The following is a 16,112-nucleotide window of genomic DNA, read 5'->3' on the forward strand; positions in this document are numbered from 1 at the left end:
GTTAGGAGCTCACAGAGTTGCCCTCAGCTTCCCTGCAGAGTTAGTCACAGCAACTGATCTTACCACGAAAAACAGTAACCCCTAAAGTCTTTGTTATTTCAGGTAATCATCACCGTACCCAGCCCCCTTTGGACAAAGGCTGAATCGGGCTCAGACAGGTCAAGTGACTTGCCCACAGACACACAACTCTGAGCCAGTGTTCTCAACCAGTGTTCCTTCCCCCCGTCTCTCCCCCAGGGAGGGACATTTGGCAAAGTCTGCAGACACTTCTTGTTGTCACCACCCATGAATGACATGGAAGGAATGCTCCTGGCTACTGGGTAGAGGCCGGGGATGCCACTAACCATCCCAAAATGCAGAGGATGGCTCCCACAACAAAGAATAATCAGCCCTAAACGTTGATGGTGCCCAGGGTGAGACACTGTCCTCCCAGGGAGAATTCAGTAACATCTATGTGCTAACCACTATGCTCTACTGCCTAGAGTAAGCAGAGTCCTGGGGTAGTCACTCATCTGGAGATATTTAATGAGTCCCCGCTCTGTATCAGGCACTGGTCTAGTGACGGGTGATACCATACAGTGCTGTTCTAGTTAAGGACGGGATCTCTTGTGTTTTGAAAATTCTTGGAAGGCCACCTCCTGGGGAGTTCCACGCCCATCTTCATCCTTTCCCTGGTGCTGGGGTCCCAGCACCGCAGTGCACCCGTGCGCGTCTGCCTGCCACAGCTGTTGCTAAGCTCCTTCCCCAGCGACCTTCACTTCCCAGAACGTGGGCAGCGTGTGGGCTCCGTATAGTCCAGCCCAGACACCGCCCGGGAATTCCCAGGAGGATAGCTAACTCTTACAGGTCTCTATTGATTTGACACACAACCGATCTCCACGCGGAACCTGGGAGCTGGTTGCTTTACTGAGGAAAACTTACAGGAAACAGAAAGGGCAGGAAAGTTCGGAGTGAGGGCCCCCTGCAGAGTAAATGCAAACAAACAACCAACTAGAGATGGCAGTCACAACAAAATGTATTCAAGAAACTCCACCTGTAGCAGACACCACTGTGATTCAATGAGAACTCCTAGAGGACTCTTTTTTTCAGACTTTTTTCAAGTCATCTTCCCCTGAAACTTCTTGTATTGTAGAAAATAGGTGATAGCAGAACCAACACGTAAGAGCACGTGGGAGAAAGCTCCAGAAGAACCCAGCCCTCTGTCTGCCCGTGGTCCCTGCACACCTAACACGTGGGCAGCGAAGCAGGGCTTCCTAGGGATGGACGGCAAATCAGCCTCTGTCCCGTCCTTACGCCTTCCATGCATTGCCCTTGGGTGTGCAAACTGACTCCTTTTCGGTGTCTGTAAGGTATTGGTCAGTGATGCATACCAGGACCTTGCTTTTAGCCCTTTTTAGTTCAAGTGGACACTGTCCACTCACATCAATTCATGTTCCTGGATTAGTGGATCTGTGGCCCGTGACTGAAGCCTGATGGGGAGGGGAGTGGCAATGAGAAGCCAGCGTGCACTTTCACTGTTTCTGATGGTCCCTGTGGACCTGCACCTGTGTGGTATTCCTGAGGGAGCAGCTGTAAGTGGGGGGAGTCCTCGAGGGAGAGCTTTCCCTGCCGGGTGGCCCCCTCCACCTGCAGCCTCTACTTCTGGCTGCCACACATCCTCCAACCCAGGAGATGCCAAGATGGTGCGATCCTATGCACACAGAACTCTAGTATATTTTCATATTTAGAAAAAGACTAATATGCAGTGATGTTCTCTCGTTTTTGGTTTTTTTTTTTTTTCTGTGTGAACTGAAGTTTTTCATAAGTTTGGTAAAGAGGCAGAAAGTGTTAGGGAAGAGAGGAGACATTTTATGACTTATCATGATCATTCGTGTGAGGCCAGCCCAGGGTTTCTCAGTCTCAGCGTGATTGATGCTTTGCAGGGGTAGGGCTGTCCTATGTGCTGTGGGAGTCATTCTACCCACTAGATGCTAGGAGCACGCCCCACCCCAGGGGTGACAACCAAAAATGTCTGCAGGTATTGCCAAATGTTGGGGCCCACCGAGGGAGACCAAATTGATAGGCAGATTGATAGATAAGATCTACCAACTATGACCTGCCCTGAGGTTTCAAGCAGGACGGGGAAGGCAGAACATCTGGACAGACCCAAGTGCCAGAACATCTGGACAGACCCAAGTGCCATAGGTACTGGAAACATACCACATAAAGAAGCCAAAGCTGTATTAGGATATGAGTTTAGACTGTTTCTCATTAATTACAGATAGATGGATAGATAGGGCTAGATAGATAGATAGTGACTGTACTCCGTACAATGGTTTCAAATAGAATGAAGGAAAAACATCTCTAAAAACCCGAAACCAATGCCTGGAGCAAACTGGGGTGTTTCCACGTACAAACAGGCCCATCCCTCCTTGCCTTCTCTGCTGAGATCTGATAAGCACACAGTCCACCAACTGTGCTCAGATGCCTGTATTCCTGTGTACAGCCTTTGTCTGAGCCAAGGAGAGTCTCCTTTGTTTGCATAAGGTGACTCAGTTAAGGCCACACACCAGCCGCGAGGGTGCTGGCCAGACCTCCCATTCACCAGACCCAGAAGCATCCTTGGATCCGGAAGCTGGGGGGAGGGTGCAGCTCTGCAGACTGGGCTGCTCCTCCATCCTTAATGACGCTCTTAAATCTCAAGGTAAAAGCAGGGATTCATCTAAGTTGAGAAACAGGAAATTTACTTACATCTTTGAGAAAAACACAGTTTAAGTGGCTCCTACATGAATGTTTCTTCACCAAGGAAACCAGAGGAAACGCATTTTGAATCCAGTGGCGGGATGGCCACCAGGCCTCTCGAAGGAGGTGGTTGGGATCACCTTCTGATTTATGGGTCCTTCAACTACCTGAAACCCTCGTTGGAGGAAGTTCAGTGACATAAAATGGAGTTCCTAAGTGGGATACGCTGCTCGATACAGCCTAATAGAGACTGGAGCGTGCTGGAATCCCAAATCGGCACCAGCAACAGGAATGCCATGGAAAGCTCGGTTCTTAACACGGACCGAAATATATCTCTGTTGAAAGTGGGACTCACCTCAGGACCAATGACGGAGGGTGGGCTTTGCCTGAAGTCCACTAATGCAGGCTTATAAACATAAAATCTTGAATGCCCCAAGAGTGAGCTGATAAAACTGGCACCTTTGAAAGTATGCACAGGCAGCTCATTAAATCCACACTGCTCACTTATTAATTCCTGTTAGTTGCTTTACTGGGGCTTCAGATGAGAAGACCTTGTTAGTATGGATTTAGTCCTCAAAGATAATTTGGTCCAGGAAGTCTTCTCAGTGGTAGTATGGACGGACACACACACACACACACACACACACACACACACACACACACACACACACCCTTCTGGCTGAAAGTCCACGAAATCCTTCAAAACCACATAACCTCTCCATTTTGACAGTACATGGTTATTCATCAACATCCCCTTTCTCATCTGAACATGCTTTATAATCACCAGCAGAAAGAAAACAATCATCAGACAATATACCATCTCTCTTTTCAACAAGTCATTTTTCTTTAAAAATAATAAAGAAAAAGAAACAGAATATGTTCTTCCATAACCAGTTTTCTCCATTCCCTCTTGCCTCTAGCCAACCAGCACAAAAGAAAATACAAAACTGATTCATTAGAACGAGAGCAGCACTGCAGCCGTTGGCCGGATCACTGTTTATGTCTATAATGCTTGCTGCTGAAACAGGAAGCTCTAAAAATCACTCAACCATTATTTCTCTTGGAGGCATTTTCTGATTGATAGTCTTCTGTCCCCACCAAAAAGGGCTGCCTCAATCCAAAGCAAGCCGGCTGGCAAGGAAGGGGTTTGGGGGAGGGGTGGTGGAGAGAAGTCCAGCTTCTGCACATCAACTCTTAAATATTGTTCATATAAATAACCTCAATTTAAAAAAGCGGTCCAACACCATCAGCAATGCCTGGTACTTCATTAAATCAGCAAGAAAACCATGAAGAGATCAACTGCAAAGCTGCGTGTTCCAGGCACAAGCCGTTTTCAAGAAAGTTCTCCCCTTTGCCATGACACCAAGCGGGACAGGGACTACTGGGTGGTGGTTTGGGGGAGGGGTGGGAAGCAACTTGCTTTGAGAAAGCATTTTTACTCTTTTACGGGCAAGTTGAAACAGAATGAGAAAGCTGATCTCTAGAGATGAATTCTACATCAGATCATGGGCACTAGCTTTCGCCCTGCCATCGAAAGGCATTTATTTGCTAGGGCTGCCAGAGACTGCGTGTATCAGAGGCTGGGTCTTTTCCCATCCATATTTGCCCACACCGAAGTCTGAAAACAGATTTCAGCATATATATAATTTTAAAATGTAGATCAATAGCAACCCAAAAGAGGGGGAAAATGGGAGAGTTGATTTTAACACAACTCTCGTCTTTTCCTTGTATTCTCTCCAGGAGACCTGACTGCCAACTCATTATCTTCAATGTTATCCATGAAACAACACTGGGATTGTCAGATGAATTTTCCTCCCACTATTATATGAGTCTGTGATAAAACAGAGAATGACTTGGATCCTGTGATAATATTGTGAGTCATTCAGACCATTTCTCAGTAGTGACCACTCCATAAAGACACGTCTCTGCTTAGAATACCGGTACACTCTATCCTTTCTACATGTACCTTTCCTTCAACCACAGTCTATCCCTCATCTGAAAGGCAGCCTCCCCATACTATTCCCCGAATAACATAAAATACCCTAAGAATGAAAATGCCTTAAGTAACAAACATGACACAAATATGCAATAACCCCGATTGTGACAGCGTAAATATTATGTCTGGGAAGACATCCACAGCAAGAACATAAGGAAGGAATTTCATTTTATAAAAGAGTTGGGAAGGGTACTTGTTTGAAAGTGGGCAAGATTAAAGTTGCCAGGGAGATCAGCATAAACACAAACGTCCACCAAGAAATTAACCCCAGTCCTAACGGATGGGGGAGCACATGCCCTCTCTGGGCTGGTTGTGGAATTTGAGGTGCAGGTCTGCAGCTGGGGGGCCAGGCAGTCACTAGAGAGGAGGCTGCCCCTTCGATGACAAAACAAGCCCTTCTCCTTTGCAAGGGACCATATGCGTGAACACCTGATGGCCTCTCAAAGGTCTCGACCGGCGGTTTGACTGGGATCTGTTTTCCTAATTATACACACCAGGTCCTGGCTATAATAAAAGCAGGTGTAACCAAAACAGCACAGGGTGCAAGAAGAATGTATAACTCATTTGTTTGTTTATTTCCTCACTTTCCAGTTATCTACAATGTGCAGCACAGCGCTAGGGGGGCCCTCCATAGTCAAGGCAAAGTTCCAGATTCAGAGATTCTTGGCTTGGCGGGTCCATGGATCCCCAGAAGGTCCATAAACAAGCTTCAGCAGCCCTGAAAACTGAAATTGTACAAGAAACTGTGTGTGTAAGTGCACGTGTGCATTTTTTTCCCCCTGGGGAGAAGGCTTCCAAGGATTTTCAAAATTATTCATGACGCTCCCAAAAGATTAAAAACCATAGTCTTAGGAAAATCAGAAGGAAATTTGCAGTGGATTCTCTTCCCCCATTTACGATGCGGGAGATCATACGGTCTGGTAGATTTCCTCTTTGGTTCTAAAATGAATTAACTAAGGCCATAATCCCGGATTGATCGGTTCCTTTACAACTGATTAAGTACTCCAATAGCGACGGGAGCCCTCACAGATTTCATTGCTGAAGTTTCTTCGACGTCTCTCGGCTGCAGCCATGATACACTTTCTTGTAACTGAAAATATCCGTAGCACCTGCCCCAATGACAGATGTCAGCTGATGTCAGCTGCTGCTAATGATCGTCACCTCTTGATCCTGAACTGTGATTTTCTGGAGGTAAGGGATAGTCCCAGGACGTGTGTTTAAGTGTGAATTGTTCTGAACAAGAACCAGTGTGCTCGGCGTCAGCTCCCCTCTTCTGGGAGTTGCTATCTCTTCTTCCACTGTAAAGGAATGGTTGATCTATATGGAGATACTGAATCAAAGGGAGAAAATTCCCAGGGGGAGATATCCCTGAAGGAGAGATTTAAATGGTCAGGGCCAGAAAGGAGGGAAGGAAAGAAAAGGAAGGAGGAAGGCTCAGACTGCTGAAGCCTTCACCAATACTTTTTAGGGGCCAGTGTTGTCAGCAAGGCTGTAAAAGCCGGATGGGCAGGTTTTCCCAGTTGCAGGCTGAACCCGAGGTTAGGAGCTGTGGTCCTGGACATCAGCCAGCGCCCAGACAGATTGGTTTTGTCGAACAGAGAAAAACCCTTCCATGTTCAACCTCTGGCAATTTCTACGAGGTTTTACAATCCCCAGGGACTGGCAGCTGAGAAAAGAAAAGGGAGTTTCTTTTTCTACCCTTTATTTGGAACTGAGCACCAGGCCCCTTGGAGAATCCATCAGACCAGTGGCTTTTGACAGAATGGGAAATTGGCACTGAAATGTTCAGTGAGCCAACAGCCAGGACCTTCTCGGCCCCTGTGTGGTGCGTTGATGCCAATGTCATATTTTCAGACACATTTTCAAAACCAGAAAACGAAATAGTGGATAGTCTTAAGATTAAAAATGAAATCGTGGGTAGTCTTAAGATCACTTAAAAAAATGTTATGAAACTTTTAAAGGCCAAGATTCAGTGAGGCAGATTAAGACTAATTGTTAAAATGAGTGAGAGTCATCTGCTGTCTTCATAATGGGAAGCAAATTGCAAAAAAAAAAAAAAAAAAAAAACCTGGCAGGCTTTGATGTTGACACTTACACTTGAAAGAGTAAAATCAAGTTGTATTCTACCACTATGGGGAGAAGTTATGACACAGAGTCAAACTGGGCCTTTTGATGGCTCATTTTGTCTTGTAGTCCTAACCGAAAAAAAAAGAAATCACTCAAGACTGACAATATACACAGCAACTGTAATTGGGCAAAACGTTCATTTCGGGGTTCCTCTACTTTGGATTGCTTATTGTCATGCGTGGGAAGCAGAGATTGGTCAGAACAGATATTGTCCATATATGGAGCGTTTCAATTAATTTTCTCGTTCCAGGTTATCAGAAGACAGCCCAGCCTTGGGTGCAGTTATTTCACTCTGCAAACTCAAGGGCATCCTGGCACGAATCAGGCAGCCAAATGCAAACACTCCACACCTTGGGGAAACAGTTCCTTGTTACCCAAGTAAACACGAGCTTCTCTTAGTCACCCACTTGAAACAGACATGGCCAGTGAGGGGCGAGAAACGCCAGAAAAGAAAGCATGCTGCTTTCAAAATTTCATTCTTTATCATCACCAACCTCCTGGGCCTTGCCAAAACGCCCCTACTGCACTTCTTATGGGAAAATGCCATGGGCCATTAAAGAGTTTCCAAAACTTTCATAACCAAAACCTGACCCATAGACCCACATAGATGCATATGATGATAATATTACTTCCTCTGGAAATGCAATGAAATGCTACTCAGCTGTGGCTTCCTAAGAACAGAAATCCACAGGAATTGACCTGAGATGGTTACGAGGCTGGAAGGCATGGACCAGGCGGTCGGGCCTTTGTTTTTTATTGGCTTCTCACCCACTCCGCCAGCTACTCATCTGAAGCCTTCAAGATGTTTTCTAAACACACATCTCTGAATCATAATGGGAATTCCATTTACTGAAAGGTGGGGACTTTTAATATAACAAGTGAACCCATAGAATGACTTGTGCCTTTATACCTTATAGCACCATTCAAGCTTTCAATAAGTGGATGTAATTTTCTTGGTATTACCCTATTATTAACATAGTACTATGAACAAATATTTTCAATCATGTTATACGTTTTTTACAATTTTCTCTAGCTCTGATTCTATTTCGAAAATTCCCCAGACAGCTAGTATAGCACAAAAACAATAGCCAAAAAAAGCAGCATGCCTTTACCCCCATTCCTCTTTGACTAATCAAATTCCCCCCAAACACAGATTTTCTTATACTTTAAAATGCCTTTATAAAGAGTAATGATTACTCTTATGTTTAAATGTCCATTGGTTGTACTTTTACTTTTTTTCAATACAAGAGTCATCTACTGTTATTTAGGTTACTATGTCTTTTTTATCATACTCAAAATAACTTTTATTCCTAAGCTTACTCAATACTATATTACAAAAATGAGATTTTCAAAACAAACTATCTTACCTCCTTCAATTAAACTAATACTACTTATTGCTATTTGTAAAATAGGACTAAGGTTCTTACAATACAAAGAAAACACAATATTTGAAAAAAACTGGAAACCGGAGGAGATTACAATATGCCAAGATTCCTCTTTCTGCTCTAATACTTTGATAATGGGCACGGAAAAAGAAAACTACACATAGAACTTCACTGATGCAATAATTCCTCTGCAGAATCCAGTCTTTAATATTATCAGTACCTAAAATACTAATAAGGCATCCAAATTACATATAGGAAGGTCACATTGCCATCAAATTCACCAAGCCAGAATGTTACTATTTCTTCATATTTTACCATAAAAAATGCTTCCTCGAAACACGTTTCAATAATCATCCACTATATAGCCCTTAAAATTATTAGAAGTGATCATTTGAAACTCTGTCACTTGTCAAAGATAACACATGGACCCTAAGTTAAAGGTTTCCAGTAACGAGATATCTGAAAATTATCAAACAGAGAGAACCCCAGGTGTATAATCTTAGTTTCCATGATGGTAAGTTTTATATTTTTACATTTTAGAAAAGATCTGAGAGGTTTCCTTGAAATTCACAATTCATGTTTTGCCTGCTCCAAATCAGTCTTAAACCAATTTAATAATAGAAAGCAATAACGTAAAGCCAGATTCTGTTAAAAACATTAAATTTTAAATAAAAAGCTGATGTAGCAATAATAACAGGAAGAAATGACTGTATTTCTAGGGAATCCCATCACAGAAACTTTTAGATGTTTTAAAATCTGGGTTTGTTGCTAGGTAAATACTGGGTATTTCAAGTTCAGTTCTGACAGATACATACCTCTTCCACTCCGACCGACAAACCTGAGGTCATTGAATCTCGCGACTTGGTTTTTCATGGCCGCTGTTGCATTTCTCAGTTCGGCTGAGTAGTTTTCATCATTGCCTGCCATCACAGTGACCAGAGTGCCATCTGGAACGTCCCCCAGTGCCACCACCTAAACACCAGACATCAGGCATGTTAGAAACTTTGATGTCATTTGCATAATTATTCTAAAATTGAATGTATATTAAGTGATGCTTTTTAGTTTGCAAAGGAATAACAGTCATAAATTAAGCAAAATAACAGAAAAGTTCTTAATGGGAAGATTTACTTTAAATTCCACTATGCAAAAATATAAATGTTTAAATAATAAAACATTCACCTGGTGAAGCCACATAAGGTCACAGAGCAGAGGTGGAATAAGACTCACTATAGCAAGGACTTTGAAAAGCTATGCTTTCTCACGAATAAAATCATCTCTTAATTCTTCATATTTGAGAAACAGAATTCTTGTTTTTTATAAGTTTATAACCTAACCCATCTTTCATTTGTCTAGACCTCCACCGACAGGCCAAATAGGGCGGATTTTGCCTTTTAGGTGTTTAAACTTACTTCTGCTAAAAGTAAATTTGATTGTTACCACTGAATTGCTGATGATTCTTGAATGACTTAAACTCTCCCTTCGCAATTAGTTCATCCTTGTTGTCCCTACTTGCTTCTACTACCTTGATTTTCACTAGCAGTGAATTCTGCTATGCAAGAGAAAAATATCAGAAACATGCCCTTGGCTTAATACTCACTACAAAATCAACAGACCTCAGAGAAGAGGGGTGCTCACTTTGATGTGCTCCTCTGAATTCAGGAGCGGAACTATGTCGCATTTTTATATCTGTGAGTCCCAGAGATGTGTTAACTTGGGACCTTATAGATGATGGAGGTTTTCTCCAAACCCAGTTGATCTTGAAGAAGAATTCCTTCAATGTAACTGAATGGGAATGGATTTCCATCAGGACTACTAAAGTAAACCAGTAAATACATATTTTTTGACACTTAGGTAAAAAAAAAAAAAAAAAAAAAGCAGCAATTTCAAGGTAAAATGTTTTAAAGAGCATGGCCCGAAGATGCTTCATGCAGTAGTATCCATTTCTTGATCATCATTTGACCCTTCTAGAAACTATTTTCTTGATCACAGCATTTATTCTTAGCTATATTTCCATTGTTTCTGTTTTTTAAGGTAGTTGTCAAATTTCAAATCAAGATAACCCAAGTTCTACTTATTCCTATTACTTGCGATACCCCTTATGGTACTTTCTCAGTCACTAGTGAAATGTGTGCTCATCATTCCAATTATATAATCATTTGGGGGGTTTTAGTTTTGAGCTGTGATAATAAAGCATCCTACAGTGATTATTCCTCCTTCTGTTCTCCACCTCCCCATTTTTACCTAATATTTGCTACATAATTTGGGGGGTTAACACCTATATTTCAGTCCTCTTTTTCTGTCTGTAAATAAGGCTGCCATAGGCTCCCTTGTATGATACAAAAGCCATGTTCCTCTAAATTCCCATCTTTATTGCCTGCTTAGTCATCACCCTTTCTCTGTGTCATCCAGATGACCATCTATTGTTTTTATTCCCGAGGATGCTTTGGCTCTTGGATTCTAAGGAGTACGATGGGGAAAATGAACCAACTCACTATAAGGGGTGGACGTACTTCCAACCCCAGGACTACACCAGGAGAATCAATTCTCACAGCAATAGGTAGGCATGTTCTTCATCTATTTTATCCAACTTGCACTCTTATCTTTCTTTCCATCCAAATGGACGTGTTTTCTATAAAGGAAATTTAAAAACACAGCTATTTCTTCCTCAAGCACCCTCTAATTAGGTATTTAGAGCCCATTATAAGTATGTTAGTTGCGTTTAATTAAGAGCAATAATATGACAATTCCCTTTTGTTTCAAAAACATTACTGAAATAAATCTCCTTGATCAGTTATTTAGTTACTGTTACCCTTTTTTTCTATTCCCATAAAATATACTTACTTTATTCTGTTTTTCTCAGTCTCTTAAAAATCCCCCCTCCTTTTTTTCCCCACTGTTTTCACTTCCCTCTGTAAAATTAGCTCACAATGTTGAAATGTCCTCCTTGAAAACATATTTTTACTTCCTTATCCCCATCTCCCTGTGATGACCTGGCATCTCTATTTTAATTCCACATTCAGTAAGTATACAGGGACCAGATCAACCACATGGTTTTCCAACTGAATAAGTCATTGTTGGTTAAATAGGTTAAAATAAATAAATCTTGTTTTATAACTACCAAATGTTTTCTAAATCACCTTCATCCTACTGGCCCCTCTCACAGTGCTCCATGCCTGTGCCTCACTCATCTTTCCAAAACTATCCTCATCAGTAATATGGCACATTCATGAGGCCAACACCAAACAGAAACAAATAGAGAGTAAAAGAATCATGGTGGCTAAACAAGAAAATGCTGTTGATGTTGGAATTTAAGACTAAACAAATCAGGAGTTTAACTCCTTCTTTTCCCTTTTTTTAAACTATAGCAGGAGTCAAAGATATCTCGGGGCTCAAAGATCATTTACTTGGCCTCTTATTGATTTTTCATGGTGGGGGGAAGGGAAAGAATATTAAATCCAGGAAAATTACATTAATGAAGTATATCATCTAATTCTTAGCAAGCATTCTTAGACTAGGAAAAAAGAATTTAAATTTAAAACTAACGTGTCTATTAATTTGATACAGATTTCATCATTGATAGGCAATATGCAGAGATTTTTGAAAAAAATCTAACTTCAAACAGAGAAAAAGAAGCAACTGGAATGAAAAGCTATAAACAATAGGTAAGGAAACACAAACATTTACATTTTAACGCAGACCAAACAGACAAGAAGGGACTTGCTGGCCAAAGAATATCTCTTTTTTTTTTTTTTTTTTTACTTCTCTGTTTTTAAAGTATCAGGAAGTTGGGCAAAATATCAAGCCTCCTCTATGTTACAGAACCTTCCCACACTGCTCTTGGTTGGCCTGTTCACAGTTCAAACTGGCATTTTAAACCAACTCTAATTAGATTGAAATTACAGTCACAATTCATTTATTTCAAATCCCTTAATTTTCCAGTGTTATAAAGAAAGCTGTAGGGTGGAAGTTAACATTCAGCTGAGATGATATTTAATGCAGAGCTAGGGGACCATGATCTTGCTGACACAAACGTTACTTATTTCTTTCCTATGAAAAGAATATTACTATCAGCGCCCAAGGCCTCTGAACTTGCTGAAGGCGTGTTTATGCCTTTGGACTCTGGTGTACCAGGGCCTAAATAAACTTTAATATTATAGTCTTACAAAATATATCCTAAGTCATCCAAACAGCTTTTTTGGCTGCTTCTGTAAATAACGGGTAACAGTAACAAATTTAAGATTTTCTCGGTAGTAAAATAATGGATCTCTCCTAGGCTGAAAAATAAAGGTGTTTCGTGGGAGAAGGGGGGGCACTTTGGGGTCCAGGATAAGCAATTAGGACGACTGTAATCTATTTTAAGGAAAATTCATAACTTGAAATTTCCCTTTAGTTTCAAAGATTAAAGCTGAGGATTTACACGTATTCAGAAGACTCCTAAAGAATCACTTCAATGCTCTTTTCATCAATATCATCAGACTTTATCACTGTTTTTCATTTTCTCCTCCTTAATACAGGGAATGTAATAATTCTTTACTGATTAACTTCTTAAAGAGATTGTCTGAGGCTTATATAAGACCCAAATTTTAAAGTAATAATTTCTATAGAAGCTGCTTGGGAGGTAGGTGGTGGAGGATGAGTACAGACTGGATTCAGGGACACATAGTGAATCAAGCCGGATACAGCCACTTTTTTCAAGTTTAGTTTGCTTTATCCCTAATCTTTGCGCCTGTTACCTCCCTGGAAATTTTGCCTGCTCCTTCCGTTATGAAAAGAGCAGGTCTCCTTCCGAAAGAGGCCCCTCTTTATGGGGACGGGAGCGGTGACAGATTATTCGTGGAGTGGTCTGATTCCTGTGCTGTCCTTCCCTTTTCCCCAAATGTTCTCAAGACCCACTTGAACTTTTTTCATGATATCTATACCTTGATCTTTAACCTAGAAACTATCACTCAGTAAAACAGAATTTTTTTTAAAGTGAATTGTCAAAAGTCATTTTAAAACGGAAACTTCTATGGTTATTAAGATTTCCGCTAAAAGGAATTCCCTGATGGCTCATGAAAACAATTTATATGATTTTTTTTCATTCTTTTAGAAGAAAATAAATACTTTCATGTGGTGGCTTGAGAAACGACATCACTTTAACTCCTGAAGATTCTCGCTTAATCACTTAGTGCTTGGGGTGTGGGTTCCCTAGTAGAGGAGGAGAGATACAGAGGAGACTTGATTTACCCCAAAGGAAGCCACAGATCCCTGAGAACCCACACCCTTGGCGTGTCCAGAGCACCTGGTCTTAAAGGACCCTTTGGTTGATTATCAGCTTGTCTCCTCCCCTCTGTACTTATCTGAAAGTGACCCCAGGGCCCATCCCTGTCAGGTCCTCTGGAACTGAGGGAGAGCTGAGGAGGTCTGCCTGCTGAGTCTGTTTATGTAAAGGGATTAGAGTGATTTCAAATGGAAATGGGCTCCTAACCCAAACCTACAGAGCTGGAGGAAAGGACAGGAAAGAGGCCAGCGGCTGCTCAAACTTATCCTCATTTTCATCCCCCTCAAAAACTGCTTTCAGAAGACTGAGGCAATTCTACAGACACAGCCAATTGCACTTTTTTGTTGTTGTTTGTTTTAGAAATCATAATCTAAGTTTGGAAGGTACGTAAAGCTTAAAAATAAAGAACTCTGACGGTACTTTTTTAAAAAAGTGAACATTATTCATTGTAAGTAACTCAAGATCCAGCGCAGGCTTGGAACCATAAAAAGCTTATATTAAATTAATCTCCCCTTAAGGGGACAATTATTTAACCAGATTTTTTAAGAAAAAAGAGTAGCTGATCTTTACAGCTTTTTTTTTTTTTTTTCCCCACCTGCTTTCCTTAGTCCCTTCAATGAACCGGAAATGACTGCACTGATTGTATTCAACTCACCCAAGACAGAAGAACTGAATGCCCACCGCCGAAATGAAATGTCTACTGTTTGCTGCCAGGGTGGCGGTGGTTGTCTAAAAACGCCCGGGGTTGTTTATGTATCCCCTTTGAAGGCCAAGGTTTTTATAGAGAGCTCAAAGCTAGGGCAAGATCAGGGGTGAAAAGTGAACGGGGACCTCTCAAGCTGCTCGGCTGAAGTTACCCGGTCCACACCGCCCCCTCCTCAAACAGCAAAGAGGGCGGATTAGACGCCCGTCTCACGCCAGACAGCCTTGCCTCCTTCCGCTGCCTCGGGCTTAAGCTAGGTGAGCCGGCGATAAAGTTCAGGAAGGTACCAGGCAAAGAAAGAGCATTCGCTACTTGCGGCTTCTGGCAGGAGCAGCCTAGAAGCTCGAAAAAACTCTTCAGAAAACTTTTGCAAACTTAACTACTCCCGCCGTGGACTTTGAACCTGCTAATTCCTACAGGGCTGTTAAAGAGGGGGTGGAAGTGGAAAGCCTTGACAGTTTTCCTTGTCAGTTTATTTACATTGACCCGAAAGTATAAAAGTATCTCTGTTTTATTTCCTGACGTCTCCCTCAGAATGGTTTGGGTGTCAAGCCAGAGGTGGGGAGAGAAGCAGGGGAGCCGACAGACAGGCTTGTCCCTGCTGGGTTATAACTTTTCCTACTTTGGATCAAAGCTAAGGACCCCTGCCGGGGAGAGGTCCAGCCGGCCCTCAGTAGACGTCTTTGGGGGCATCCTGATTTTTTCGGCCATCCTTGGAGGCCGCCGAGGCCGGCTAAGGCGGGCCCCCCGAGGGTCGCCACGGCAACGCAGCATCCCCAGTCTCCCGAGCGCAGAGGGATGGACCACAGGCCTCAGCGCCGGCCCCTTTCTAGAACCCGGCCCCGCCTGCCTGGCCGCTGCCCTCCCTCGATCTCCCCGGCCTCGACCGGCCTCTGCCTGTCCTCCCTCCACCCGCTCCGGGCCGAGTACCTTGAAAGCGATGGGCAGGGTCTTGTTGCAACGCCAGTGCGTGGGCAGCACAGAGCACAGGAAGTTGGGGCTGTCGGTGCGCACCAGCTCGCCCGGGTGGTCGGCCAGCACCTCCACCATGCTGCGGTCGCCGCTCCTCAGCTTGCCGGCCAGGGCGGCGCCGGCGTCCGGGGCGCCCAGCGGCAGCGCCTCGCTCATCTTGCCCGGGCTCAGCGCGGTGGAAGGCGGCGTGAAGCGGCGGCTCGTGCTGGCATCTACGGGGATACGCATCACAACAAGCCGATTGAGTTAGGACTCTGCAAACAGCTCCTACCAGACGGCGACAGGGGCGCGGATCTTCAGCAAGCAGCTCCCGGGAGACCAACATACAAGTTCAGGGAGCTTTATTGTTGTGGGGTGGCTGGGGAAGGGGGCAGACTAAATTACTAACAGTCCAGGAGGGGGGAAATTCTAGTTTTGCAGATCGGCCTCAGACCCACGCAGGACTCTTTAGCAACCGACCGCTCAGTGCTTTAAAAAGTGGGCGACCAGAATCCAAAGTCAAGTGCCAAGGGAGACTATCTTCTTCTGAGTCTTGCTTTGAGAGTTTTAAGTTCAGTCTTTGGCTGTTACCAAAGTTCCCAGAGGCAAAATTCCCATACACTTCCTAAAATATTTATGCGGAGAGCCAAAGGACCAGCAGATACATAATTTGGAAGTTCCAGTAGTTAACTGCCTGTCAGATTTTTCCCAGGTGAGTTTTGTCTAAAGTCCAACACAACAGAAAATACACGAGGAGTGTCTTCCAAATACGGCGCCACTTTTTATCATGCAGAACTGGCTTCGGTCCTCAAAAGCAAGAGCTGAGACTTCCAAAGGTCCTGCTTCTAATGTATGTGCACATATATATATATATATAAATATATACATATGCTCTAATTCATAACATATTTACAATACAATCTGTAGAGAATTTAAACACAACAGAAATCCATTAATGTTCGCTGCAGG

General features: G+C 43.0%; 1 protein-coding gene across 4 annotated transcripts in view; it reads right to left on the bottom strand.

Moving 5' to 3' along the window:
- The window catches only part of RUNX1 (RUNX family transcription factor 1), a 245,361-nt gene that overhangs the window by 73,922 nt on the left and 155,327 nt on the right, over positions 1 to 16,112 (bottom strand). For all 4 annotated transcript variants that reach the window (XM_082624588.1, XM_082624589.1, XM_082624586.1 and 1 more), the window contains 2 exons: positions 15,123 to 15,376; positions 9,045 to 9,201 (listed from right to left, as the gene is read on the bottom strand). In XM_082624588.1, the coding sequence (XP_082480714.1) occupies positions 9,045 to 9,201; positions 15,123 to 15,376 (411 nt within the window). The remainder of the gene's footprint in view (positions 1 to 9,044; positions 9,202 to 15,122; positions 15,377 to 16,112) is intronic.

Source organism: Mesoplodon mirus, assembly GCF_964341445.2.
Source record: "Mesoplodon mirus genome assembly, chromosome: 6".
In the NCBI taxonomy this organism is placed as follows: domain Eukaryota; kingdom Metazoa; phylum Chordata; class Mammalia; order Artiodactyla; family Ziphiidae; genus Mesoplodon; species Mesoplodon mirus.